The sequence below is a fragment of the Polyodon spathula genome, chromosome 14 (genome assembly GCF_017654505.1).
Source record: "Polyodon spathula isolate WHYD16114869_AA chromosome 14, ASM1765450v1, whole genome shotgun sequence".
NCBI classification, from domain to species: Eukaryota; Metazoa; Chordata; class Actinopteri; order Acipenseriformes; family Polyodontidae; genus Polyodon; species Polyodon spathula.
This window is the reverse complement of record NC_054547.1, coordinates 338,555-366,060: the sequence shown is the minus strand read 5'-3', so window position 1 is coordinate 366,060 and position 27,506 is coordinate 338,555. Positions and strand designations below refer to the sequence as shown.

Below are 27,506 nucleotides of genomic sequence, written 5' to 3'. Positions count from 1 at the left end.
TTGGCCACTACTAAATTTCTATGTATAAAAAAAGAAGATTTATAACCCAATAGAATATCTTCCTATTAGCGGTGAGACTGTTACATTTAAACAGATACAGATTCTAAATCGTTAAGGGGCATAGATTTGAATATTGTGTGTACACCCTTTAACTCTAGTTTTGCCCCTATTATTATTATTGTTATTATTATTATTAGTAGTATTATTTCAAAACAAGGAAACTAACGTTGCCTGGTCCTCTCGTCCTCCGCTGCCTAGTTGTCACAGCAACAGCAGCACCGCGGCCCTGCCTGTTGTCCGATGCGGAGGTCTCGCGAGACTGTGGCACGCAGCAGCTGCTCCTGTAGCGTAGCCGCGTCCGTCTGCAAAGCGGAATCTCGCTGCGCAATGTGCGTAACCGTGCCGGCTGTGTGTGTTTCGCTTCCTGGTGTCGAGAGCGGCTGTGATTGTGCAGGATTGAGCGGCGCTGCAAGGGTTAACACGGGAGCACTCACTCCCCATTCACTAAAAAAAAACAAGCAAACAGCATTTTCATTTGAAGCAAGAGCAGCGCGTTTGGGATAAAGTACGACACGCAGGTAGGATCTGTAGTGCTGTAATCACGACACGTCGCGTCCATAACTCTGCTCAGCGCGCTGCTCTGTTATTGTGTGCTTGCTGCTGTCAGCTCTCTGCAATGTCGTTAATATAATGATATCGCAGGCCCTGTCTGAGCGCATTGTAGCTCTGCACAGGCAGCGCAGAGGCCGCAGCGCTCAGCTGAACAGCGAGCTTCTCGTGGATTTAAACATGGCAGATGTTACTGGCATCTGCCTGATGTTTACTGTACTGACACAGCGGATTGTATTCGTTGCTGCCAGCAGCTGCACACGGAACAAATCCCAATATCGTTAACACAACTTCTCCATTTCCCTCACTCGAAACTCTAAGTACAAACGAAACACTACACGTTTCTCTGTCTTCAGCCCTGACATTAAACTGCCTGGCCTTGTCTTGTCCTGGTTCAGATCTTATCTTTCTCATAGGTTTCAGTTCGTCTCTAACGGGGGGTCTGATTGTCGGAGGTTGTCTGTGGTGTTCCACGGGGCTCCGTTCTAGGTCCCTTGCTGTTTTCATTAATGCTACCATTAGGTGACATTATCCGCAGACACGAAGTGATCTTCCATTCTTATGCTGATGATACTCCCCTGTATTTCTCTCTAAAGCCAGGAATTTCTTCTGCCTGGGTGTTGTTAGCTACTTGCCTTCCAGACATCAAGCATGGGATGTCACAGAATGTTCTAATGTTGAACAGATAAGACAGAGGTAGTGGGCTCACACAATCAACTAAAAGGAAATGTGGGATTACATGAGCTTGACCCTTGCAGTCTCTCATCAAAACTTAAACTAGAAATTAAGAGTTTCGGGGTCAACTTTGATCCTGATCTCTCATTTGAGACTCATATTAGGGAAGTCACTAGAGTATCTTTTTAGCCAATATAGCCAAACTTAGACCATGTATCTGATACGGAGAGACTATTGCATGCCTTTGTCTCATCTAGAATTGATTATTGTAATGCACTTTTTTTCTGGTGTCCCGAAACGTGTGCTGCCCCGCTTGCAGCTTGTTCAGAATACCTCCGCTAGAACTCTGACTAAAACCAGGAAGAGTGAACACGTTATCCCTGCTTCGGCCTCTTTACACTGGCTCCCTGTGCAGTGTAGAATTGATTTTAAGATTTTGCTGAATGGATTAGCACCTAATTATTTGCAGAGTTACTGACCCTGTATCTTCCAAACTGCACTCTGAGATGGATGCAGGGCTGCTGGTTATTCCTAGGGTCAACAAGAGCAACTTAGGGAGGAGGGAGGACTTTTGCTTGTAGAGCTCCGAAATTATGGGATGCTCTGCCTTTGTTTGTCAGGGAAGGGAAGTGTCGTTACCCTTTTCAAGTCAAGACTAAAAACGCACTTTTATAAAATGACTTTCTTAGTGGGTTTTAATGTGACTTTAAAATTGCTTTTGTATTGTGTGTATACTGTTATTTAAATCTGTTATTTAAATAGTCTGACTGGTAGTTGTATGTGTGACATGCCAAAGAAATGTGTTGTGGTTTGTTCTTTTTTTCTGCTATGTACTGTACAATGCTTTGCGATACTTTTATATAAAAAGTGCTCTATAAATGCAATCAATAAACCGAGTAGAATTTGCCTGAGATTGACAGTTTTAATAGTCACAGGTGTTTAGTGTGCTAGAGCCCATGCTGTATGTATTGCGCTGTCTGTCTGTCAGTCCTAGGAGTGGATCAAACTGCTACGCAGTGGGAGTCTGATTTCCCTCTCTAAATATGCCCTTGCACAGGGTGTTTGAATGAGTTTTACCTCCCTGCTGGAGCTGCTATTCACATTTCATCACTCCTATTAAATGCTGGATGATGTGATTACGTGTACGCCAGCTGTGCTGGAATTTTCCATCGTTCTGCCTGCTTGTTGATTTGAAAGTGTGAGCGAGGCAGGAGGAGAAGCAGGAGGTGGGGCTGGGAGAAGTAGGAGGCGGGGCTGTGAGAAGCAGGAGGAGGCGGGGCTGTGAGAAGCAGGCGGGGGCAGGCAGGTGTGGAAGAAGTCTGGCTCCCTTGCCAACAATCCAGCTTCCAGCTACCACCTGGACAAAAGAGGGCTGGGCTGTTTACATGGTTTAGAGAAAAACAACATCTGCTCTTTCTTTCTTTCTCTCTTTTTCACGGGTCATTCCCTGCCAAATCAAGTGCTTTACAAGAAGGGCTCCACCTGCGCTCCCCAGATCGCTATCGATTCACTGGCAGGGGCTTGTTCATACAGTGTGGGGCACACTGCCTACATTTCTTACCTGATTCAACATGTTCTGACCGTTTAACCCATTCAGTGCCAGTCTCCTCATTTCAAGACAGGCTGCTTTTGTAATTTCTTAAGCTGGTATCTGTCTTCTACTATTTAAAAGTTCTCTTTTCATTACATAAGTACAGCACGTCTTCTGTTTTTTTTCAAAGAGAAAATAATTTGGTATTTAAATGGGTTAAATTTAAACCACTTTAGACACAGAGAACTCGACGCGCACCCCTGAACCCCTGAGTGTAGACACAGAGAACTCGACGCGCACCCCTGAACCCCTGAGTGTAGACACAGAGAACTCGACGCGCACCCCTGAACCCCTGAGTGTAGACACAGAGAACTCGACGCGCACCCCTGAACCCCTGAGTGTAGACACAGAGAACTCGACGCGCACCCCTGAACCCCTGAGTGTAGACACAGAGAACTCGACGCGCACCCCTGAACCCCTGAGTGTAGACACAGAGAACTCGACGCGCACCCCTGAACCCCTGAGTGTAGACACAGAGAACTCGACGCGCACCCCTGAACCCCTGAGTGTAGACACAGAGAACTCGACGCGCACCCCTGAACCCCTGAGTGTAGACACAGAGAACTCGACGCGCACCCCTGAACCCCTGAGTGTAGACACAGAGAACTCGACGCGCACCCCTGAACCCCTGAGTGTAGACACAGAGAACTCGACGCGCACCCCTGAACCCCTGAGTGTAGACACAGAGAACTCGACGCGCACCCCTGAACCCCTGAGTGTAGACACAGAGAACTCGACGCGCACCCCTGAACCCCTGAGTGTAGACACAGAGAACTCGACGCGCACCCCTGAACCCCTGAGTGTAGACACAGAGAACTCGACGCGCACCCCTGAACCCCTGAGTGTAGACACAGAGAACTCGACGCGCACCCCTGAACCCCTGAGTGTAGACACAGAGAACTCGACGCGCACCCCTGAACCCCTGAGTGTAGACACAGAGAACTCGACGCGCACCCCTGAACCCCTGAGTGTAGACACAGAGAACTCGACGCGCACCCCTGAACCCCTGAGTGTAGACACAGAGAACTCGACGCGCACCCCTGAACCCCTGAGTGTAGACACAGAGAACTCGACGCGCACCCCTGAACCCCTGAGTGTAGACACAGAGAACTCGACGCGCACCCCTGAACCCCTGAGTGTAGACACAGAGAACTCGACGCGCACCCCTGAACCCCTGAGTGTAGACACAGAGAACTCGACGCGCACCCCTGAACCCCTGAGTGTAGACACAGAGAACTCGACGCGCACCCCTGAACCCCTGAGTGTAGACACAGAGAACTCGACGCGCACCCCTGAACCCCTGAGTGTAGACACAGAGAACTCGACGCGCACCCCTGAACCCCTGAGTGTAGACACAGAGAACTCGACGCGCACCCCTGAACCCCTGAGTGTAGACACAGAGAACTCGACGCGCACCCCTGAACCCCTGAGTGTAGACACAGAGAACTCGACGCGCACCCCTGAACCCCTGAGTGTAGACACAGAGAACTCGACGCGCACCCCTGAACCCCTGAGTGTAGACACAGAGAACTCGACGCGCACCCCTGAACCCCTGAGTGTAGACACAGAGAACTCGACGCGCACCCCTGAACCCCTGAGTGTAGACACAGAGAACTCGACGCGCACCCCTGAACCCCTGAGTGTAGACACAGAGAACTCGACGCGCACCCCTGAACCCCTGAGTGTAGACACAGAGAACTCGACGCGCACCCCTGAACCCCTGAGTGTAGACACAGAGAACTCGACGCGCACCCCTGAACCCCTGAGTGTAGACACAGAGAACTCGACGCGCACCCCTGAACCCCTGAGTGTAGACACAGAGAACTCGACGCGCACCCCTGAACCCCTGAGTGTAGACACAGAGAACTCGACGCGCACCCCTGAACCCCTGAGTGTAGACACAGAGAACTCGACGCGCACCCCTGAACCCCTGAGTGTAGACACAGAGAACTCGACGCGCACCCCTGAACCCCTGAGTGTAGACACAGAGAACTCGACGCGCACCCCTGAACCCCTGAGTGTAGACACAGAGAACTCGACGCGCACCCCTGAACCCCTGAGTGTAGACACAGAGAACTCGACGCGCACCCCTGAACCCCTGAGTGTAGACACAGAGAACTCGACGCGCACCCCTGAACCCCTGAGTGTAGACACAGAGAACTCGACGCGCACCCCTGAACCCCTGAGTGTAGACACAGAGAACTCGACGCGCACCCCTGAACCCCTGAGTGTAGACACAGAGAACTCGACGCGCACCCCTGAACCCCTGAGTGTAGACACAGAGAACTCGACGCGCACCCCTGAACCCCTGAGTGTAGACACAGAGAACTCGACGCGCACCCCTGAACCCCTGAGTGTAGACACAGAGAACTCGACGCGCACCCCTGAACCCCTGAGTGTAGACACAGAGAACTCGACGCGCACCCCTGAACCCCTGAGTGTAGACACAGAGAACTCGACGCGCACCCCTGAACCCCTGAGTGTAGACACAGAGAACTCGACGCGCACCCCTGAACCCCTGAGTGTAGACACAGAGAACTCGACGCGCACCCCTGAACCCCTGAGTGTAGACACAGAGAACTCGACGCGCACCCCTGAACCCCTGAGTGTAGACACAGAGAACTCGACGCGCACCCCTGAACCCCTGAGTGTAGACACAGAGAACTCGACGCGCACCCCTGAACCCCTGAGTGTAGACACAGAGAACTCGACGCGCACCCCTGAACCCCTGAGTGTAGACACAGAGAACTCGACGCGCACCCCTGAACCCCTGAGTGTAGACACAGAGAACTCGACGCGCACCCCTGAACCCCTGAGTGTAGACACAGAGAACTCGACGCGCACCCCTGAACCCCTGAGTGTAGACACAGAGAACTCGACGCGCACCCCTGAACCCCTGAGTGTAGACACAGAGAACTCGACGCGCACCCCTGAACCCCTGAGTGTAGACACAGAGAACTCGACGCGCACCCCTGAACCCCTGAGTGTAGACACAGAGAACTCGACGCGCACCCCTGAACCCCTGAGTGTAGACACAGAGAACTCGACGCGCACCCCTGAACCCCTGAGTGTAGACACAGAGAACTCGACGCGCACCCCTGAACCCCTGAGTGTAGACACAGAGAACTCGACGCGCACCCCTGAACCCCTGAGTGTAGACACAGAGAACTCGACGCGCACCCCTGAACCCCTGAGTGTAGACACAGAGAACTCGACGCGCACCCCTGAACCCCTGAGTGTAGACACAGAGAACTCGACGCGCACCCCTGAACCCCTGAGTGTAGACACAGAGAACTCGACGCGCACCCCTGAACCCCTGAGTGTAGACACAGAGAACTCGACGCGCACCCCTGAACCCCTGAGTGTAGACACAGAGAACTCGACGCGCACCCCTGAACCCCTGAGTTTGCCTGATTTGCCGCAGAATTTTTGCTGCGGAAGTTTTTCCCCCGGTCCTCGTGTCTGCTACAGCTGATGTATCTCTGGAGCCTCAGTGTTTGCTGGAAGGTTGGACTCTGTCTTGGCTGTGAACCATTCCCTGTTCCAGCTGTTTTCCTCATGGTGCGCCAGGAACTCTGTGAAGAGGGGGATCGCTCTCTGAGGAGCAGCTGATGTTACTGGATTGTTGCTCTTGTGTATGTGTGGGATCGATGAGTGCTGAATCGCATGTATCCCTGAACAGTATAATCACAATATAGAAATATTGCACATTTTTCAGAGAGTAGCAAAATAATCTATTTTGAATGCAGATATAAACCGTCATTTAGTGATATGACTTGGTGTGTCAGGTAATACTATTACAGAAGTGAAGCACAGGCCTGCAGTGCAGTGAGCTGACTGAGTCTGTGGCTGATGGAGGTGATACTGTTTAGGGATAGGAATAAGACTCCTATTGCATAGCTGTTTCAACCATTCCAGGTTTTATTACAAGCTTGATCAGCCACAGGTAACAATCTTGAGTCTTATTAAACCCATAGTAAAAGCAGAAATGGATCAAAGTGCTGTGCAATGGGATTCTTATTTCCATGCCTGCTGTTTGCTTTCTGGTTCCAGGTGGAGTTCAAAGGAGCCACCGGCAGCCCTCTAGGTGACGCAATGCCTCCCAAATTCAAAAGGCATCTGAACGACGATGAAGTCACAGGATCTGTGAAGAGCGAGAGGGTGAGTACTGACAGAGGGAGACAGCAAACTCAGTGTAGAGAACTGACAAGTACTGTACTGGGGATCCTATGAGCCAGCACATTCAATACATAGCATTCAGCACTGCACTGGGGATCTGAGAGCCAGCACATTCAATACAAGAGCACTCAGCACTGGGGATCTGAGAGCCAGCACATTCAATACATAGCATTCAGCACTGCACTGGGGATCTGAGAGCCAGCACATTCAATACAGAGCACTCAGCACTGTACTGGGGATCTGAGAGCCAGCGCATTCAATACAGAGCACTCAGCACTGTACTGGGGATCTGAGAGCCAGCGCATTCAGTACAGATCATTCAGCACTTTACTGGGGATCTGAGAGCCAGCGCATTCAATACAGAGCACTCAGCACTGTACTGGGGATCTGAGAGCCAGCACATTCAGTACAGAGCACTCAGCACTGTACTGGGGATCTGAGAGCCAGCACATTCAATACAGAGCACTCAGCACTGTACTGGGGATCTGAGAGCCAGCGCATTCAATACAGAGCACTCAGCACTGTACTGGGGATCTGAGAGCCAGCACATTCAGTACAGAGCACTCAGCACTGTACTGGGGATCTGAGAGCCAGCACATTCAATACAGAGCACTCAGCACTGTACTGGGGATCTGAGAGCCAGCGCATTCAATACAGAGCACTCAGCACTGTACTGGGGATCTGAGAGCCAGCGCATTCAATACAGAGCACTCAGCACTGTACTGGGGATCTGAGAGCCAGCGCATTCAATACAGAGCACTCAGCACTGTACTGGGGATCTGAGAGCCAGCGCATTCAGTACAGATCATTCAGCACTTTACTGGGGATCTGAGAGCCAGCGCATTCAATACAGAGCACTCAGCACTTTACTGGGGATCTGAGAGCCAGCGCATTCAATACAGAGCACTCAGCACTGTACTGGGGATCTGAGAGCCAGCACATTCAGTACAGAGCACTCAGCACTGTACTGGGGATCTGAGAGCCAGCACATTCAGTACAGAGCACTCAGCACTGTACTGGGGATCTGAGAGCCAGCGCATTCAATACAGAGCACTCAGCACTTTACTGGGGATCTGAGAGCCAGCGCATTCAATACAGAGCACTCAGCACTGTACTGGGGATCTGAGAGCCAGCGCATTCAATACAGAGCACTCAGCACTGTACTGGGGATCTGAGAGCCAGCGCATTCAATACAGAGCACTCAGCACTGTACTGGGGATCTGAGAGCCAGCGCATTCAATACAGAGCACTCAGCACTGTACTGGGGATCTGAGAGCCAGCGCATTCAATACAGAGCACTCAGCACTGTACTGGGGATCTGAGAGCCAGCGCATTCAATACAGAGCACTCAGCACTGTACTGGGGATCTGAGAGCCAGCGCATTCAATACAGAGCACTCAGCACTGTACTGGGGATCTGAGAGCCAGCGCATTCAATACAGAGCACTCAGCACTGTACTGGGGATCTGAGAGCCAGCGCATTCAATACAGAGCACTCAGCACTTTACTGGGGATCTGAGAGCCAGCGCATTCAATACAGAGCACTCAGCACTTTACTGGGGATCTGAGAGCCAGCGCATTCAATACAGAGCACTCAGCACTTTACTGGGGATCTGAGAGCCAGCGCATTCAATACAGAGCACTCAGCACTGTACTGGGGATCTGAGAGCCAGAGCACTCAGCACTGTACTGGGGATCTGAGAGCCAGCGCATTCAATACAGAGCACTCAGCACTGTACTGGGGATCTGAGAGCCAGCGCATTCAATACAGAGCACTCAGCACTGTACTGGGGATCTGAGAGCCAGCACATTCAGTACAGAGCACTCAGCACTGCACTGGGGATCTGAGAGCCAGCGCATTCAATACAGAGCACTCAGCACTGTACTGGTGATCTGAGAGCCAGAGCATTCAATACAGAGCACTCAGCACTGTACTGGGGATCTGAGAGCCAGAGCATTCAATACAGAGCACTCAGCACTGTACTGGGGATCTGAGAGCCAGCGCATTCAATACAGAGCACTCAGCACTGTACTGGGGATCTGAGAGCCAGCACATTCAATACAGAGCACTCAGCACTGTACTGGGGCTCTGAGAGCCAGCGCATTCAATACAGAGCACTCAGCACTGTACTGGTGATCTGAGAGCCAGCACATTCAATACAGAGCACTTGCAGCATGGAGGAGGAATTCTCTTCAATCCCAGGGTCAAACAGGAACAGCTCAGTGAGACAATGAACAGTAATCCACAGGGTGGGCATAAAGACTTCAGTAACTCTCTATTCATCTGCTAAAGCAAAGTTCAGACTCAGTTAAAGAAGGGAATTGTAGCATTGATTCCGCTTCTTGATATGCACTTCTTTCCTAAGTGTGTGTTTTTTTATTCTTCAAAAGTAATAGCTTAGAAAATACTTTTTCAAACAAACAAACAAACACACTTCTCTCTCCTCTCTACACAAAAACTGACCCCCTCTTAAAACAGGTGCCTGTAAGAACTTGCCAAGTGGCTTAATGAGACAAAGATAATTAATTAAAATAGAGCCAGGCCATTGCTATAACGACACTTAAAAACAATGAACTAGATAAATAGCAGAATAGATGCAGGGATAGTTACTAATATGTTGTGTATGGAAAACAGATTATATAAAGATCTGATAACCTGGCCAGGCTTTCTGAAATCCAGTTAAGTATAGCAGGCAGCAAACTGCTTCTGCTGCACAAGTGTAGCTAATGCTACAAGTCTAGTGAACTTAGTGCTGTGTTAATAAACCAGGAGCGACTGGTGGCATTTCTGCTGCATTGAGATGTGAGGAGACACCTGGACACGCCCCGTCCCCTCCCGTCCTGTCCAGTCCCGTCCCCTCCTGTCCAGTCCAGTCCCGTCCCCTCTTAAGAATTTCGCTACAAATCAAGATTATAGAAATATGAACCCTATTTATGTTAATGTACTGCAGTGCAGTTTCTATCCCTGCTTCAGTTTGGAATATGCACATATTTATATAAGACGTGTATTTCTATACTTTCTATAGTTCAGTGTGGAGCTCACCTCTGTGACTGTGCTGTTGCAGTTTCTATAGTTCAGTGTGGAGCTCACCTCTGTGACTGTGCTGTTGCAGTTTCTATAGTTCAGTGTGGAGCTCACCTCTGTGACTGTGCTGTTGCAGTTTCTATAGTTCAGTGTGGAGCTCACCTCTGTGACTGTGCTGTTGCAGTTTCTATAGTTCAGTGTGGAGCTCACCTCTGTGACTGTGCTGTTGCAGTTTCTATAGTTCAGTGTGGAGCTCACCTCTGTGACTGTGCTGTTGCAGTTTCTATAGTTCAGTGTGGAGCTCACCTCTGTGACTGTGCTGTTGCAGTTTCTATAGTTCAGTGTGGAGCTCACCTCTGTGACTGTGCTGTTGCAGTTTCTATAGTTCAGTGTGGAGCTCACCTCTGTGACTGTGCTGTTGCAGTTTCTATAGTTCAGTGTGGCGCTCACCTCTGACTGTGCTGTTGCAGTTTCTATAGTTCAGTGTGGAGCTCACCTCTGTGACTGTGCTGTTGCAGTTTCTATAGTTCAGTGTGAAGCTCACCTCTGTGACTGTGCTGTTGCAGTTTCTATAGTTCAGTGTGAAGCTCACCTCTGTGACTGTGCTGTTGCAGTTTCTATAGTTCAGTGTGGCGCTCACCTCTGTGACTGTGCTGTTGCAGTTTCTATAGTTCAGTGTGGAGCTCACCTCTGTGACTGTGCTGTTGCAGTTTCTATAGTTCAGTGTGGAGCTCACCTCTGTGACTGTGCTGTTGCAGTTTCTATAGTTCAGTGTGAAGCTCACCTCTGTGACTGTGCTGTTGCAGTTTCTATAGTTCAGTGTGGCGCTCACCTCTGTGACTGTGCTGTTGCAGTTTCTATAGTTCAGTGTGAAGCTCACCTCTGTGACTGTGCTGTTGCAGTTTCTATAGTGTGAATGTGAAGTTTGCTCTTGTTTAATTAAGTTCAGTGTGGAGCTCACCTCTGTGACTGTGCTGTTATTTTGTACTGCAGAGAACCCTATTGGAGGATGACTCTGATGAAGAAGATGACTTCTTCCTGTGAGTTTAGCCAGCTGGTGATCTGCCTGCTGTTTCATTTTTTTTTTTAGCTGTATTGTTCTGATGATCACTTACTCTAATTTTATCAACTGCAAAAGTCAAGTCTAAGTGTGAATGTATCAAATTACACAAATACAGCGTGTGTTGACATTTTTGTTTTTTATTCAAAGAAAAAATAATTTGACATTTAATGGGTTCAAAGGTCATTACAAGCTGGTTGGGGCCAGCTGCCTGCCTGTCTGTGTGAAAGGCTCCCAGGTCTGTCTGTCTGTCTGTCTGCCTGCCTGTGTAAAAGGCTCCCAGGTCTGTCTGCCTGTGTGAAAGGCTCCCAGGTCGGTCGGTCGTCGGCGGACACATTTCCGTGAAAGGCTAGACAGTCTGTCTGCCTGTCTGCCTGCCTGCCTGCCTGTGTGGGTCCAGACCCAGGTTCTGTCTGCCTGTCTGCCTGCCTGCCTGTGTGGCTCCCAGGTGTCTGTCTGTCTGTCTGTCTGTCTGTCTGCCTGCCTGTGTAAAAGGCTCCCAGGTCTGTCTGACTGTCTGCCTATCTGCCTGTCTGCCTGTGTGAAAGGCTCCCAGGTCTGTCTGTCTGTGTGAAAGGCTCCCAGGTCTGTCTGTCTGTGTGAAAGGCTCCCAGGTCTGTCTGTCTGTGTGAAAGGCTCCCAGGTCTGTCTGCCTGTGTGAAAGGCTCCCAGGTCTCCTCTCTGCGTGTGAATATTGCACAGCTCTGTCTGTCTGTGTGAAAGGCTCCCAGGTCTCCTCTGCGTGTGAATATTGCACAGCTCTGTCTGTCTGTGTGAAAGGCTCCCAGGTCTCCTCTCTGCGTGTGAATATTGCACAGCTCTGTCTGTCTGTGTGAAAGGCTCCCAGGTCTCCTCTACGTGTGAATATTGCACAGCTCTGTCTGTCTGTGTGAAAGGCTCCCAGGTCTCCTCTCTGCGTGTGAATATTGCACAGCTCTGTCTGTCTGTGTGAAAGGCTCCCAGGTCTCCTCTCTGCGTGTGAATATTGCACAGCTCTCTCTGCCTGTGTGAAAGGCTCCCAGGTCTCCTTTGTGCGTGTGAATATTGCACAGCTCTCTCTGCCTGTGTGAAAGGCTCCCAGGTCTCCTCTCTGCGTGTGAATATTGCACAGCTCTGTCTGCCTGTGTGAAAGGCTCCCAGGTCTCCTCTCTGCGTGTGAATATTGCACAGCTCTCTCTGCCTGTGTGAAAGGCTCCCAGGTCTCCTCTCTGCGTGTGAATATTGCACAGCTCTCTCTGCCTGTGTGAAAGGCTCCCGGGTCTCCTCTCTGCGTGTGAATATTGCACAGCTCTGTCTGTCTGTGTGAAAGGCTCCCAGGTCTCTTCTCCGCGTGTGAATATTGCACAGCTCTCTCTGCCTGTGTGAAAGGCTCCCAGGTCTCCTCTCTGCGTGTGGATATTGCACAGCTCTGTCTGTCTGTGTGAAAGGCTCCCAGGTCTCCTCTCTGCGTGTGGATATTGCACAGCTCTGTCTGTCTGTGTGAAAGGCTCCCAGGTCTCCTCTGCGTGTGAATATTGCACAGCTCTGTCTGTCTGTGTGAAAGGCTCCCAGGTCTCACTGCACTATCACGTGTTTTTGAGCCTCATGTTTAGAAGACGTCGGCTGCAAGGAGGGCTGCTTTATTAGTCTCTCTGTTTATGAGACCAAATACCAGCCAGCCGGCCAGATGCATTGTTTACTCAGCGGGAGGGCTGACCTTTGTTGTTCCGCACTGCACCTCATTTCATTAACCTGTCTCTCTCATTCTCTCTCGTTCTCTCTTTTTCACTCTCTTGCTGTTTCTCGTTCTCTTTCTCTCTTGTTCTCGTTCTCTCTCATTCTCTCTCGCTCTTGTGCTCTCTGCACTTTTTCTTGCTCTCTCTCTTGCTCTTTTGTTTTCGTTCTCTCTCTTGTTCTCTCTTGTTCTCGTTCTCTCTCGTTCTCATTCTGTCTTGTTCTCGTTCTCTCTCTTGTTCTCGTTTTCTCTCTCTCGCTGTCTCTCTCTCTGTCTCTCGCTGTCTTGTTCTCGTTCTCTCTCTCTCGCTCTCTCTCGTTTTCTCTCTCTCGCTGTCTTGCTCTCTCTTGTTCTCATTCTCTCTCGCTCTCGTTTTCGCTCTCTCGCTTGCTCTCTCTGTTGCTGTGTCTCGCTGTTGCTCTCTCTCTCTTGCTGTCTCTCTCGCTGTCTTGCTCTCTCTCTTGTTCTCGTTCTCTCTCTCGCTCTCGTTTTCGCTCTCGCTTGCTCTCTCTTGTTTTCGCTCTCTCGCTTGCTCTCTCTGTTGCTGTGTCTCGCTGTTGCTCTCTCTCTCTTGCTGTCTCTCTCTCGCTGTCTCTCTCACTGTCTTGCTCTCTCTTGTTCTCATTCTCTCTCTCTCTCTCTCTCGCTGTCTCTCTCTCTCTAAAAGACAGAGAGTGATCTGTTGCTTTATCTCTTGTTCTTGTTCTATCTCTTGCTCTCGCTGCTCTCTCCTGTCTCTCTCGCTGTCTCTTGAACTATCTCGCTTTCTCTGTTGTTCTCGAGAACTCTCTCTGCTCTCTCGAACGCCTCTTGCTCTCTCGCTTGCTCTCTGTTCTGTGTCTCGCTGTCTCTCACTATCTTGCTTTCTCTCTTGTTCTCGTTCTCTCTCTTGCTCTCTCGCTGTCTCTCTCTCTCTCTCTGTCTCTCTCTCTCTCTCTCTCGCTCTCTCTCTTGTTCTCTCTCTCTCTCTCTCTCTCTCTTGCTCTCTGTTGCTGTGTCTCGCTGTCTCTCACTATCTTGCTTTCTCTCTTGTTCTCGTTCATCTCTCTCTCGCTCTCTCTCTTGCTCTCTGTTGCTGTGTCTCGCTGTCTCTCTCTCTCTCTTGCTCTCTCTCGTTCTCATTCTCTCTCTCTCTCTCTTCTACGAATCGAGAGCTCTCGCTCTCTCTCGCTCTCTCTGTTGCTGTGTCCGCTGTCTCTCTCACGAGAGAGAGATCTCTTCTTGTTCTCGCTCTGCTCTCTCTCTATCGCTGAGACTCGCTCGACAGAGAGTGAGAGAACGACTCGAGAGAGCGCCTTTTCTCTCTCTCTCGCTTGCTCTCTCTCTCTCTCTCGCTGTCTCTCTCACTATCTTGCTCTCTCTCTTGTTCTCTTTCTCTCTCTCTCGAGACGCTGAGAGAGCTGCTCAACTTCAAGCTCTGCTCTGAGCGGAGCATCTCTCTCTCGCTCTCGAGAGACAAACGCTGATGTCAGAGCGACTGGAGAGAGTGCTCTTGATCGGTCTTGAGAGAGAGAACAAAGGGCACTCTCTTGTTTCTCGCAGTCTCGAAGAGACGCAGCTGTCACCGAGCTGTCTAGATCTCGCGGAGTGAAGCTCTCTCTCTTGTTCTCATTCTCTCTCTCTCTCTCTCTTGTCTCTCTCTTGCTGTGTCTCGCTGTCTCTCTCACTGTCTTGCTCTCTCTCTTGTTCTCATTCTCTCTCTCGCTCTCTCGCTTGCTCTCTGTTGCTGTGTCTCGCTGTCTCTCTCTGTCTTGCTCTCTCTCTTGTTCTCGTTCTCTCTCTCTCTCTCTCTTGCTCTCTCTGTGTCTCGCTGTCTCTCTCTATCTACAAAGAGAGAAGCACAACGACTCTCGACTGTCATCTCTTTGTTCTCGCTCTCTCTCTCTCTCTCTCTTGCTCTCTCTGTGTCTCGCTGTCTCTCACTATCTTGCTTTCTCTCTTGTTCTCGTTCTCTCTCTCGTTCTCTCTCTTGCTCTCTGTTGCTGTGTCTCTCTGTCTCTCTCTCTGTCTTGCTCTCTCTCTTGTCTCGTTCTCTCTCTCTCTCTCTCGCTCTCTCTCTCTCTCTCTCTCTGTCTCTCTCTCTCTCCGCCTGAGGATCTCACGAGATCTCTCTTCACGTGTCATTCTCTCCTCTCCGCTGCTCTCATACTTTCTCTCGTGTTCTCGCTGCTCTCGTTGCTCTCAGAGTTCTGCTGAGCTCTCTCACTATCTCTCGACTTGCTCTCTCAGACTTCTCTCTAGCTCTCTATCACCTGTAATCTTGCTCTCTGTGCTTGTCTAATCGACTGTCGTCCATCTCTCTCTCTCTCTTGCTCTCTCTTACTGTGTCTCGCTGTCTCTCTCTCTCTCTTGCTCTCTCTCTTGTCTCTCTCTTGCTCTCTCTCTCTCTCTCTCTCTCTCTCTCTCTCTCTCATTCTCTCTCTCTCTCTGCTTCTCTCCTATCTGTGAACTCGCTCTCTCTCGCTCTCTCGAGACTCAGGTAACAAGGTAGAGTAGAAGAAGACGTCTACGTCTCTCTCGCTGTCTTCTCGACTATCTTGCTTTCTGTCTTGAGAGGAGAGCTCTCTCTATCTCCTCTCTCGAGCTTGCTCGAACGAGTCTCGCGCTCTCTCTTCAGAATCTTGCTCTCTCTCTTGTTCTCATTCTCTCTCTCGCTCTCTCGCTTGCTCTCTGTTGCTGTGTCTCGCTGTCTCTCTCACTGTCTTGCTCTCTCTTGTTCTCTTTCTCTCTCTCTCTCAAGCTTGTCAGAGGATCTGTCGCTGAGAGTCTCGCTCTACTGAGACTCTTGCTTTCTCTCTTCTCTCTCTCTCTCGCTTGCTCTCTGTTGCTGTGTCTCGCTGTCTCTCTCTGTCTTGCTCTCTCTCTTGTTCTCATTCTCTCTCTCTCTCTCTCTCTCGCTTGCTCTCTGTTGCTGTGTCTCGCTGTCTCTCACTATCTTGCTCTCTCTCTTGTTCTCGTTCTCTCTCTCGCTCTCTCGCTTGCTCTCTGTTGCTGTGTCTCGCTGTCTCTCTCACTGTCTTGCTCTCTCTCTTGTTCTCGTTCTCTCTCTCTCTCTCGCTTGCTCTCTGTTGCTGTGTCTCGCTGTCTCTCACTGTCTTGCTCTCTCTCTTGTTCTCGTTCTCTCTCTCGTTCTCTCGCTTGCTCTCTGTTGCTGCTCGCTGTCTTGCTGTGTCTCGCTCTCTCTTTCTCTATCTTGCTCTCTCTCTTGTTCTCGTTCTCTCTCTCTCTCTCGCTTGCTCTCTGTTGCTGTGTCTCGCTGTCTCTCACTATCTTGCTTTCTCTCTTGTTCTCGTTCTCTCTCTCTCTCTCTCGCTTGCTCTCTGTTGCTGTGTCTCGCTGTCTCTCACTGTCTTGCTCTCTCTCTTGTTCTCATTCTCTCTCTCTCTCTCTCTCTCTCTCTCTCTCGCTCTCTCTCTCTCTCTCTCTCTCGCTGTCTCTCACTGTCTTGCTCTCTCTCTTGTTCTCGTTCTCTCTCTCGCTCTCTCGCTTGCTCTCTGTTGCTGTGTCTCGCTGTCTCTCACTATCTTGCTCTCTCTCTTGTTCTCGTTCTCTCTCTCTCTCTCTCGCTTGCTCTCTGTTGCTGTGTCTCGCTGTCTCTCTCTTGCTCTCTCTCTTGTTCTCGTTCTCTCTCTCTCTTGTTCTCGTTCTCTCTCTCTTGCTGTCGCTCTCTGTGTGTTTTCCAGACAGGGAGTCAGATGAGAGATTATTTTGTAACTTGTTATTTTTATTTTGGATTAATGATATTGTAAAACATGTGTCTGCATTAAAAGATCATTACGTATTTAATAAAGTTCACTAGTAGCAGTAGTCTCAAGGAAACAGTGTTTATTTTACAGCATTTCAATGTTTAAAAACAGGTATTTTTAGATATTTCACGTTTACCTGAAAAACAGTAAATGAAAATTGTAGAATATTGTAGACATTCTGTTTTCACTCTCTGCAGTGTGTTTTCAATCTCTTACCAGAAGCAAACTAAACCAGCTGCCAGGTTCCTGAACGCAGTGGAACAGGCAGAGGTTCAGGTTCTGGTTCAGTGGTTCAGGTTCAGTTGTTCAGGTTCAGGTTCAGTGGTTCAGGTTCAGTGGTTCAGGTTCTGGTTCAGTGGTTCAGGTTCAGTGGTTCAGGTTCAATGGTTCAGGTTCAGTGATTCAGGTTCAGTTGTTCAGGTTCAGCAGTTCAGTGGTTCAGGTTCAGTGAGGTAGATCGTTCAGGTTCAGTTCAGTGGTTCAGGTTCAGTGGTTCAGGTTCAGTGGTTCAGGTTCAGTGGTTCAGGTTCAGTGGTTCAGTGTTCTGGTTCAGTGGTTCAGGTTCAGGTTCAGGTTCAGTTCAGGTTCAGGTTCTGGTTCAGTGGTTCAGGTTCAGTGGTTCAGGTTCAGGTTCAGGTTCAGTGGTTCAGGTTCAGTGGTTCAGTTCAGGTTCAGGTTCAGTGGTTCAGGTTCAGTGGTTCAGGTTCTGGTTCAGTGATTCAGGTTCAGTGGTTCAGGTTCAATGGTTCAGGTTCAGTGGTTCAGGTTTCAGTTCAGTTCAGGTTCTGGTTCAGTGTGTTCAGGTTCAGTTGTTCAGGTTCAGTGTCAGGTTCAGGTTCAGGTTCAGTGGTTCAGGTTCAGTGGTTCAGGTTCAGTGGTTCAGGTTCAGTGGTTCAGGTTCTGGTTCAGTGGTTCAGGTTCAGTGGTTCAGTGTTTCAGGTTCAGTGGTTCAGGTTCAGGTTCAGTGGTTCAGGTTCAGTGGTTCAGGTTCAGGTTCAGTTCAGGTTCAGGTTCAGTTGTTCAACCAAGTCCAAGTTCAGTGTCCAAGTCAACAAGTCCAAGACCACAGTCACTAAGGTCAAGTGTTCAAGTCCAAGTTGTTCAAACCCAAGTCACAAGTCAAGTTCAAAAGTCCCAAGTCCCAAATTCAGGTCAAGTACCAAGTCCAGGTTCCAAGTCAAGACCAAGTGGTTAAGTCAACAACAGGACAAGTTCGGTTCAGGGTTACCAAGTCAGTGGTTTCAAGTTCAAGTTTCAGGTTCAGGTTTCAGGTTCAGTTGTTCAGTGTTCAGGTTCAGTGGTTCAGGTTCAGTGGTTCAGTGGTTCAGGTTCAGTGGTTCAGGTTCAGTGGTTCAGGTTCTGGTTCAGTGGTTCAGGTTCAGTTGTTCAGGTTCAGTGGTTCAGGTTCAGTGGTTCAGGTTCAGTGGTTCAGGTTCAGTTGGGTTCAGTGGTTCAGGTTCAGTGGTTCAGGTTCAGTGGTTCAGTGGTTCAGTGGTTCAGTGGTTCAGTGGTTCAGGTTCAGTGGTTCAGTGGTTCAGGTTCAGTTGTTCAGGTTCTGGTTCAGTGATTCAGGTTCAGTTGTTCAGGTTCAGGTTCAGTGTTCAGGTTCAGTGTTTCAGGTTCAGTGGTTCAGGTTCAGTGGTTCAGGTTCAGTGGTTCAGGTTCAGTGGTTCAGGTTCAGTAGTTCAGTGTGTTCAGGTTCAGTGGTTCAGGTTCAGGTTCAGTGGTTCAGGTTCAGTGGTTCAGTGTTGTTCAGGTTCAGGGTTCAGTGGTTCAGTTGTTCAGGTGGTTCAGTGATTCAGGTTCAGTGGTTCAGGTTCAGTGGTTCAGTGGTTCAGGTTCAGTGGTTCAGGTTCAGTGGTTCAGGTTCAGGTTCAGTGGTTCAGGTTCAGTGGTTCAGGTTCAGTGGTTCAGTGGTTCCGGTTCAGTGGTTCAGTTTCAGTGGTTCAGTGGTTCAGCTTCAGTGGTTCAGGTTCAGTGGTTCAGGTTCAGTGGTTCAGGTTCAGGTTCAGTGGTTCAGTGGTTCAGGTTCAGTGGTTCAGGTTCAGTGGTTCAGTGTTCAGGTTCAGTGGTTCAGGTTCAGTGTTCAGGTTCAGTGGTTCAGGTTCAGTGCTTCAGGTTCAGTGGTTCAGGTTCAGTGGTTCAGTGGTTCAGTGGTTCAGGTTCAGGTTCAGGTTCAGTGGTTCAGGGTTCAGTGTTCAGGTTCAGGGTTCAGTGGTTCAGGTTCAGTGGTTCAGTTGTTCTGGTTCAGTGGTTCAGGTTCAGTGGTTCAGGTTCAGTGGTTCAGTGGTTCAGGTTCAGTGGTTCAGTGTTCAGGTTCAGTGGTTCAGGTTCAGTGGTTCAGGTTCAGGTTCAGTGGTTCAGGTTCAGTGGTTCAGGTTCAGTGGTTCAGGTTCAGGTTCAGTGGTTCAGGTTCAGTGGTTCAGGTTCAGTGGTTCAGTTCAGTGGTTCAGGTTCAGTGGTTCAGTGGTTCAGGTTCAGTGGTTCAGGTTCAGTGTTTCAGTGGTTCAGGTTCAGTTGTTCAGGTTCTGGTTCAGTGGTTCAGGTTCAGTGGTTCAGGTTCAGTGGTTCAGGTTCTGGTTCAGTGGTTCAGTTCAGTTGTTCAGGTTCAGTGGTTCAGGTTCAGTGGTTCAGGTTCAGTGGTTCAGGTTCAGTGTTCAGTGGTTCAGGTTCAGTGGTTCAGGTTCAGTTTCAGTGGTTCAGGTTCAGTGGTTCAGGTTCAGTGGTTCAGGTTCAGTGGTTCAGGTTCAGTAGTTCAGGTTCAGTAGTTCAGTGGTTCAGTGTTCAGTGGTTCAGGTTCAGGGTTCAGGTTCAGGTTCAGTGGTTCAGGTTCAGTGGTTCAGGTTCAGTGGTTCAGGTTCAGTGGTTCAGGTTCAGTGGTTCAGGTTCAGTGGTTCAGGTTCAGTGGTTCAGGTTCAGTGGTTCAGGTTCAGTGGTTCAGTGGTTCAGGTTCAGTGGTTCAGGTTCAGTGGTTCAGGTTCTGGTTCAGTGGTTCAGGTTCAGTGGTTCAGGTTCAGGTTCAGTGGTTCAGGTTCAGGGTTCAGTGGTTCAGGTTCAGTGGTTCAGGTTTCAGTGGTTCAGGTTCAGTGGTTCAGGTTCAGTGGTTCAGGTTCAGTGGTTCAGTGGTTCAGGTTCAGTGTTCAGGTTCAGTGGTTCAGGTTCAGGTTCAGTGTTCAGTTTCAGTGGTTCAGGTTCAGTGGTTCAGGTTCAGTGTTTCAGGTGTGGTTCAGGTTCAGTGGTTCAGTTCAGTGTTTCAGTGGTTCAGGTTCAGTGGTTCAGGTTCAGTGGTTCAGGTTCAGTGGTTCAGGTTCTGGTTCAGTGGTTCAGGTTCAGTGGTTCAGGTTCAGTGGTTCAGGTTCTGGTTCAGTGGTTCAGGTTCAGTGGTTCAGGTTCAGTGGTTCAGTGGTTCAGGTTCAGTGGTTCAGGTTCAGTGGTTCAGTGTTCGTGGTTCAGTGGTTCAGGTTCAGTGGTTCAGGTTTCAGGTTCAGTGGTTCAGGTTCAGTGGTTCAGGTTCAGGTTCAGTGGTTCAGGTTCAGTGGTTCAGGTTTAGTGGTTCAGGTTCTGGTTCAGTGAGGTTCAGTGGTTCAGTGTTCAGTGTTCAGTGGTTCAGTGGTTCAGGTTCAGTGGTTCAGGTTTAGTGGTTCAGTGATTCAGGTTCAGTGTTCAGTGTTCAACGGTTCAGTGTTCAGGTTCAGTGGTTCAGGTTCAGTGGTTCTAGTTCTGGTTCAGTGGTTGAGGTTCAGTGGTTCAGATTCAGTGGTTCAGTGGTTCTGGTTCAGTGGTTCAGGTTCAGTTGTTCAGGTTCTGGTTCAGTGGTTCTGGTTCAGTGGTTCTGGTTCAGTGTGTGGTTCTGGTTCAGTGGTTCTGGTTCAGTGGTTCAGGTTCAGTGGTTCAGGTTCAGGTTCAGTGTTGTGTTTCCTCCCTGATCCTCCTGTGGTTTTATGTGATTTTCAGGAGAGGGCCTTCAGGACCCAAATTTGGACAGAAAAATGAGAAGATTAAGCAGTAAGTCCTCAATTTTTATTAATGTTTTATTGTGACCAGATGTTCCGACAGGACAACTTCTGTGTGTGTGCGTGTGTATAAGTGTGTGTGTGGGGGTGGGTGGAGTGGAGTGGAGCGAGTGTGTGTGTGTCTCAGCGTGTGTCTGAGCAGTGCGTGTGTGTGTGTGTGTGGGTGGTGGAATGGAGTGGAGTGGAGCGAGTGTGTGTGTGTCTCAGCGTGTGTCTGAGCAGTGCGTGTGTGTGTGTGTGTGGATGGGTGGAGTGGAGTGGAGCGAGTGTGTGTGTGTCTCAGCGTGTGTCTGAGCAGTGCGTGTGTGTGTGTGTGTGTGTGTGGATGGGTGGAGTGGAGTGGAGCGAGTGTGTGTGTGTCTCAGCGTGTGTCTGAGCAGTGCGTGTGTGTGTGTGTGTGTGGATGGGTGGAGTGGAGTGGAGCGAGTGTGTGTGTGTCTCAGCGTGTGTCTGAGCAGTGTGTGTGTGTGTGTGTGTGTGGATGGGTGGAGCGTGTGTCTGAGCAGTGCGTGTGTGTGTGTGTCTGGATGGGTGGAGTGGAGTGCACACGACACAGCGTAGTCGAGAAGCAGTGCGTCACGTGTGTGACACAACACACTGGACTGGACACCTGTGTGTGTGTCAGCACAGTTCTGACGCAGTGAGTGCGTGGATGGGTGGGTGTACACAGAGTCGCACAAGCGACTGAGCAGTGAGTCAAGGGACCTACCCACCTCACTCACCTCGCTCACAACACACCGAGTCGCCACACAGACTCGGTTGTGTGTGGATGGGTGGAGTGGAGTGGAGCGAGTGTGTGTGTGTCTCAGCGTGTGTCTGAGCAGTGCATGTGTGTGTGTGTGTGGATGGGTGGAGTGGAGTGAGCAGGAGCTCACACAAAACCAGAGTCGCACTCAAGACTCGTCACGGGACACACACACCACACACCCACCAACCTGTGTCTCCTCGCACAAGCCACACAGTGTCGCACACAGGTGGACGCGCAGGTTGCGTGTGTGTGTGTGTGTGGATGGGTGGAGTGGAGCGGAGTGTGTGTGTGTCTCAGCGTGTGTCTGAGCAGTGTGTGTGTGTGTGTGTGTGGATGGGTGGAGTGGAGTGGAGCGAGTGTGTGTGTGTCTCAGCGTGTGTCTGAGCAGTGCGTGTGTGTGTGTGTGGATGGGTGGAGTGGAGTGGAGCGAGTGTGTGTGTGTCTCAGCGTGTGTCTGAGCAGTGCGTGTGTGGATGGGTGGAGTGGAGTGGAGCGAGTGTGTGTGTGTCTCAGCGTGTGTCTGAGCAGTGCGTGTGTGTGTGTGTGTGGATGGGTGGGTGGAGTGGAGTGGAGCGAGTGTGTGTGTGTCTCAGCGTGTGTCTGAGCAGTGCGTGTGTGTGTGTGTGTGTGGGATGGGTGGAGTGGAGTGGAGCGAGTGTGTGTGTGTCTCAGCGTGTGTCTGAGCAGTGCGTGTGTGTGTGTGTGGATGGGTGGAGTGGAGTGGAGCGAGTGTGTGTGTGTCTCAGCGTGTGTCTGAGCAGTGCGTGTGTGTGTGTGTGGATGGGTGGAGTGGAGTGGAGCGAGTGTGTATGTGTCTCAGCGTGTGTCTGAGCAGTGCGTGTGTGTGTGTGTAGATGGGTGGAGTGGAGTGGAGCGAGTGTGTGTGTGTCTCAGCGTGTGTCTCAGCGTGTGTGTGTGTGTGTGTGTGGTGTGTGTGTGGAGTGGAGTGGAGCGAGTGTGTGTGTGTCTCAGCGTGTGTCTGAGCAGTGCGTGTGTGTGTGTGTGTGATGGGTGGAGTGGAGTGGAGCGAGTGTGTGTGTGTCTCAGCGTGTGTCTGAGCAGTGCGTGTGTGTGTGTGTGTGGATGGGTGGAGTGGAGTGGAGCGAGTGTGTGTGTGTCTCAGCGTGTGTCTGAGCAGTGCGCGTGTGTGTGTGTGTGGATGGGTGGAGTGGAGTGGAGCGAGTGTGTGTGTGTCTCAGCGTGTGTCTGAGCAGTGCGTGTGTGTGTGTGGGAGCGAGTGTGTGTGTGTCTCAGCGTGTGTCTGAGCAGTGCGTGTGTGTGTGTGTGGATGGGTGGAGTGGAGTGGAGCGAGTGTGTATGTGTCTCAGCGTGTGTCTGAGCAGTGCGTGTGTGTGTGTAACTCCACTCACTCCCTCTCTGTATTAGTATTTTCCAGCACAGTTCTAGAATGAGGTTTTTTTTGTATTGGTATTGTGTAATAATTGTGCCTGTGCTTGTTTCTGCCACATGCTTTTAAAATCAGAAGAGACTTTGATGAAACTGCGCTGTGTGTGACGCAGGTGGGAAATGTTCTTTTTTAACAAGTTAAAACTGGCAGGTGAAACAATGAAACCAAACGCTTTGAGTGTGAACAGATTATTGCTGGCATTCCCATCCTCCTGCGGGAGCAGTGAAATTTCAATGGAAACAGGCCAGTGCAGTGCTGTGTGCTTGAGAGGGGCGAGGGCTGGGGTAAACACAGTGCTGTGTGCTTGAGAGGGGCGAGGGCTGGGGTAAACACAGTGCTGTGTGCTTGAGAGGGGGGAGGGCTGGGGTAAACACAGTGCTGTGTGCTTGAGAGGGGCGAGGGCTGGGGTAAACACAGTGCTGTGTGCTTGAGAGGGGCGAGGGCTGGGGTAAACACAGTGCTGTGTGCTTGAGAGGGGGGAGGGCTGGGGTAAACACAGTGCTGTGTGCTTGAGAGGGGCGAGGGCTGGGGTAAACACAGTGCTGTGTGCTTGAGAGGGGGGAGGGCTGGGGTAAACACAGTGCTGTGTGCTTGAGAGGGGCGAGGGCTGGGGTAAACACAGTGCTGTGTGCTTGAGAGGGGCGAGGGCTGGGGTAAACACAGTGCTGTGTGCTTGAGAGGGGGGAGGGCTGGGGTAAACACAGTGCTGTGTGCTTGAGAGGGGGGAGGGCTGGGGTAAACAGAGTGGCTCACTTAACAAGGGCCTTACAGGGACCCTGGGGACTGGGATCTGTCAGTTCAATTATTAGTCAGTTCTCAGGGTGCTGTTCAGGGCTGACAGACAGTTGTGTTCTAGCTGTGCATTGGTCTGATCAGGGCATGAAGTCTATATTAAAACTCACGTGTTGTAAAAGCGTGTGGTTTTAACATCCCTTCCTATCACAGCATAACCAGTGAACTGAGGTCCTTAAACAGTAAAATACTCGGCCCAGCTGTGAGTGAACTAAGGAAGTGAATTATGGAGCATTGAAATACAATATGGATATTTCCAGGGTCAATCTCTCTCCCTCTCAGGGTGCAGACCCAGGTGGACGAGGTGATTGATGTTATGCAAGAGAACATCACCAAAGTGATCGAGAGGGGAGAACGGCTGGACGACCTGCAGGACAAGTCTGGTAAGGACAGCGAGGGGTTAACTCCCAAAATCTCTCTCTTATAAGTTTACCACAGTCATTTTGCAATAGGAGTCTTATTTCCATCCCTGTTTCTTACTCGTTGCTGTGCTTTTACTTGGGGCACTTTGATAAGGGTCTGTCGAGGAGCCAGGCTGTCCTGTGCAGTATCTCTGTCACGGTGCCTGACCTGATCCAGCGATCCGTGTGGAAGTGATGCCAGTGAGAGCGGCGCTGCCAGCTTCTCATCCTCACAGGCACCCGTGCTGTACCTGCCCTGTGAAAGCTGAGGCACTGACAGACAGGCAGGGTTGCAGACACCCAGTCTCCTGTGCACACAGCTCCTCGGTTTGTGGGGCCGTGTGGCTGAGGAGTTGAAGCGATTCCCAGATGGAACCGACATGCTTGGAATTGTGTTTGCCATGCAGCCTGCGTTCTCCATGCGTTTCTCATCCCGAGGCGAGCACTGACCATATGGTCTTGTAATTTGCTTTAAAGATGTTTTTCATCAGTGGAGTGTGGGAGTGTTCAGACACCGTGACATTAGCCAGCAGTGTTGTTTACATCAGAAAAGTGTTCTCCACTCTGCCTGGGCCAGTCCACATCAGAAAATATCTACTGCACAGAACCACCGCAGCTTTGAAAATTGTATTCACAGTTACATTATTTTCCTAATTCCCATTTATTTTGTGTTATTTTGGTGAGGGCTCCAGCTATTGTTTCTGAAGCCAAGGAGTGCTGAGCGAATGGTGAATAGTATCCTGGTTCTTCTCCACTATGAGTAAGGTTTCAGCACACTTGTATAACACACATCACCCAATCCCTCGTACGCTTTATTGATGCACCAATGAAACCAGTTGTTTGCTGGAGTTCTCCCCCAGACGTGTGTGTTGTTTCTGTTTTGATTTCTGTTTTTCTTCCGCTCTCCAGAAAGCCTGTCAGATAACGCCTCAGCCTTCAGCAGCCGAGCCAAGCAGCTTCGCAAGAGGATGTGGTGGAGAGAGTGCAAAGTGAGCAGCACCCACCTTTATCTCTACCTGTCTGTGTGCCTGATCGCTGTGTTCCTCTCTCGTGTGTGGAGTGCCTGATCGCTGTGTTCCTCTCTCGTGTGTGGAGTGCCTGATCGCTGTGTTCCTCTCTCGTGTGTGGAGTGCCTGATCGCTGTGTTCCTCTCTCGTGTGTGGAGTGCCTGATCGCTGTGTTCCTCTCTCGTGTGAGGAGTGCCTGATCGCTGTGTTCCTCTCTCGTGTGCGGAGTGCCTGATCGCTGTGTTCCTCTCTCGTGTGCGGAGTGCCTGATCGCTGTGTTCCTCTCTCGTGTGCGGAGTGCCTGATCGCTGTGTTCCTCTCTCGTGTGCGGAGTGCCTGATTGCTGTGTTCCTCTCTCGTGTGCGGAGTGCCTGATCGCTGTGTTCCTCTCTCGTGTGCGGAGTGCCTGATCGCTGTGTTCCTCTCTCGTGTGCGGAGTGCCTGATCGCTGTGTTCCTCTCTCGTGTGCGGAGTGCCTGATCGCTGTGTTCCTCTCTCGTGTGCGGAGTGCCTGATTGCTGTGTTCCTCTCTCGTGTGTGGAGTGCCTGATCGCTGTGTTCCTCTCTCGTGTGCGGAGTGCCTGATCGCTGTGTTCCTCTCTCGTGTGCGGAGTGCCTGATTGCTGTGTTCCTCTCTCGTGTGTGGAGTGCCTGATCGCTGTGTTCCTCTCTCGTGTGTGGAGTGCCTGATCGCTGTGTTCCTCTCTCGTGTGTGGAGTGCCTGATCGCTGTGTTCCTCTCTCGTGTGTGGAGTGCCTGATCGCTGTGTTCCTCTCTCGTGTGCGGAGTGCCTGATCACTGTGTTCCTCTCTCGTGTGCGGAGTGCCTGATCGCTGTGTTCCTCTCTCGTGTGCGGAGTGCCTGATTGCTGTGTTCCTCTCTCGTGTGTGGAGTGCCTGATCGCTGTGATCCTCTCTTGTAGATGAAGGCAATCGTAGCGCTGGTGGTGGTGGCCATCCTGCTCATCATTGTGGGTGAGTGACAGGGAGCTGTTCTGACAGAAACACAGCCCGTCCCTGACAGACAGACAGACAGATGCACCGCCCGTCCCTGACAGACACACAGACACACAACTACATACACACTCCTGAATCCCTGAATACTTCCAGCGTGTCAGGATATTCTTGCTGTTTTCACACATACACTAGCCACCGCTCAGGTATAATAAAGTCCAGCAAGTGAAATTAACAAGATAGACAAACATGTAAAGTTTTACCATCTGATTTACACAGGAAAAACATTGAAAACATTGAATTAGTGAAGGGCCCTTATAATGCATATACATAAGCACGTAGGCACACAGGTATATGTTCATGTTTGTTGAAAAGCCAGTCTTGCATTAGTGACCGTGGTTCTGTGTGTTTGTGTCTCTCCTTTAGTTCCTCTGATCCTGCGGTACCGTTAGTGCCAGGCTAGGAGGAGCCAGCAGGGGGCGCTGTGGCGGAGGACTCGGTGGCTTCTCCTCTCCCCTCTCCCCTCTCCCCTGTATATTCATCTCCAGTTCAAAGCCAGGAACAGACGCTGCTGGGAATTAAACAAGAGATTTGCACCAATCAGGCAGGGAGAGCCAAGGACCTCAGCACCGCCCATTTCCCAGTGACTTAGCAATGGAATAATCACTCAGCATCCACCAATCGGAGCCCTCCTTCCCAGCCCTCTACCAATCAGCCTGCAGCCTCTCCACCTGCCACCTCTGCAGGGGGGGTCACTGTGGAGCTGGCACTGAAGACGCTGTGGGGTGCAAGAATACTGCTGGGGTTCAATATGGATAACAAGGTCTAGTGACACACTCCCTATCTGTGTGTAAAAAGCAAATCATCTGGAGCTGAAGGAGTGTGCCACCGCTTGGCATTGTTTTTTTTTTATGTTTATAATTTTGTGGTTATGTGATATCTTACACTGTCCATCCAGTTGTTTTGTTTTGGAGGAGACAATTCAGGCAAAATATAAAAATAATAATAAATCTTGAATCTGTGTCTGTGTCTGTACCAGGGCGGAGTTTAAAAACCAAAGCAAACAAGACCGTACTGTAAGAGTGAAGCCCATCTCTACCAGACCGTACTGTAAGAGTGAAGCCTATCCCTACCAGACCGCACTGTAAGAGTGAAACCTATCCCTACCAGACCGTACTGTAAGAGTGAACCCTATCTCTACCAGACCGTACTGTAAGAGTGAAGCCCATCTATACCAGACCGTACTGTAAGAGTGAAGCCCATCTCTACCAGACCGTACTGTAAGAGTGAACCCTATTTCTACCAGACCGTACTGTAAGAGTGAACCCTATTTCTACCAGACCGTACTGTAAGAGTGAACCCTATCTCTACCAGACCGTACTGTAAGAGTGAAGCCTATCCCTACCAGACCGCACTGTAAGAGTGAAACCTATCCCTACCAGACCGTACTGTAAGAGTGAACCCTATCTCTACCAGACCGTACTGTAAGAGTGAACCCTATTTCTACCAGACCGTACTGTAAGAGTGAACCCTATTTCTACCAGACCGTACTGTAAGAGTGAACCCTATCTCTACCAGACCGTACT

General features: G+C 50.4%; 1 protein-coding gene across 1 annotated transcript; it reads left to right on the top strand.

Moving 5' to 3' along the window:
- Positions 1-367: 367 nt before the first annotated feature.
- On the top strand, positions 368-26,930 carry vamp4 (vesicle-associated membrane protein 4). Its single transcript, XM_041269851.1, has 8 exons — positions 368-578; positions 6,929-7,036; positions 11,072-11,118; positions 20,553-20,603; positions 23,842-23,942; positions 24,870-24,949; positions 25,890-25,941; positions 26,347-26,930. The coding sequence occupies exons 2-8, from the start codon at positions 6,971-6,973 to the stop codon at positions 26,370-26,372; spliced, it is 423 nt and encodes a 140-aa protein (XP_041125785.1). The 5' UTR covers positions 368-578; positions 6,929-6,970; the 3' UTR covers positions 26,373-26,930.
- Positions 26,931-27,506: the final 576 nt, after the last annotated feature.

Excerpts from the sequence above, each read along its gene's own strand:
- vamp4 (XM_041269851.1), top strand. The coding sequence starts at position 6,971 with ATGCCTCCCAAATTCAAAAGGCATCTGAACGACGATGAAGTCACAGGA. Across the intron at positions 23,943-24,869 it reads CGACCTGCAGGACAAGTCTG|AAAGCCTGTCAGATAACGCC; the intron begins GTAAGGACAGCG and ends TCCGCTCTCCAG. Across the intron at positions 25,942-26,346 it reads CATCCTGCTCATCATTGTGG|TTCCTCTGATCCTGCGGTAC; the intron begins GTGAGTGACAGG and ends TCTCTCCTTTAG.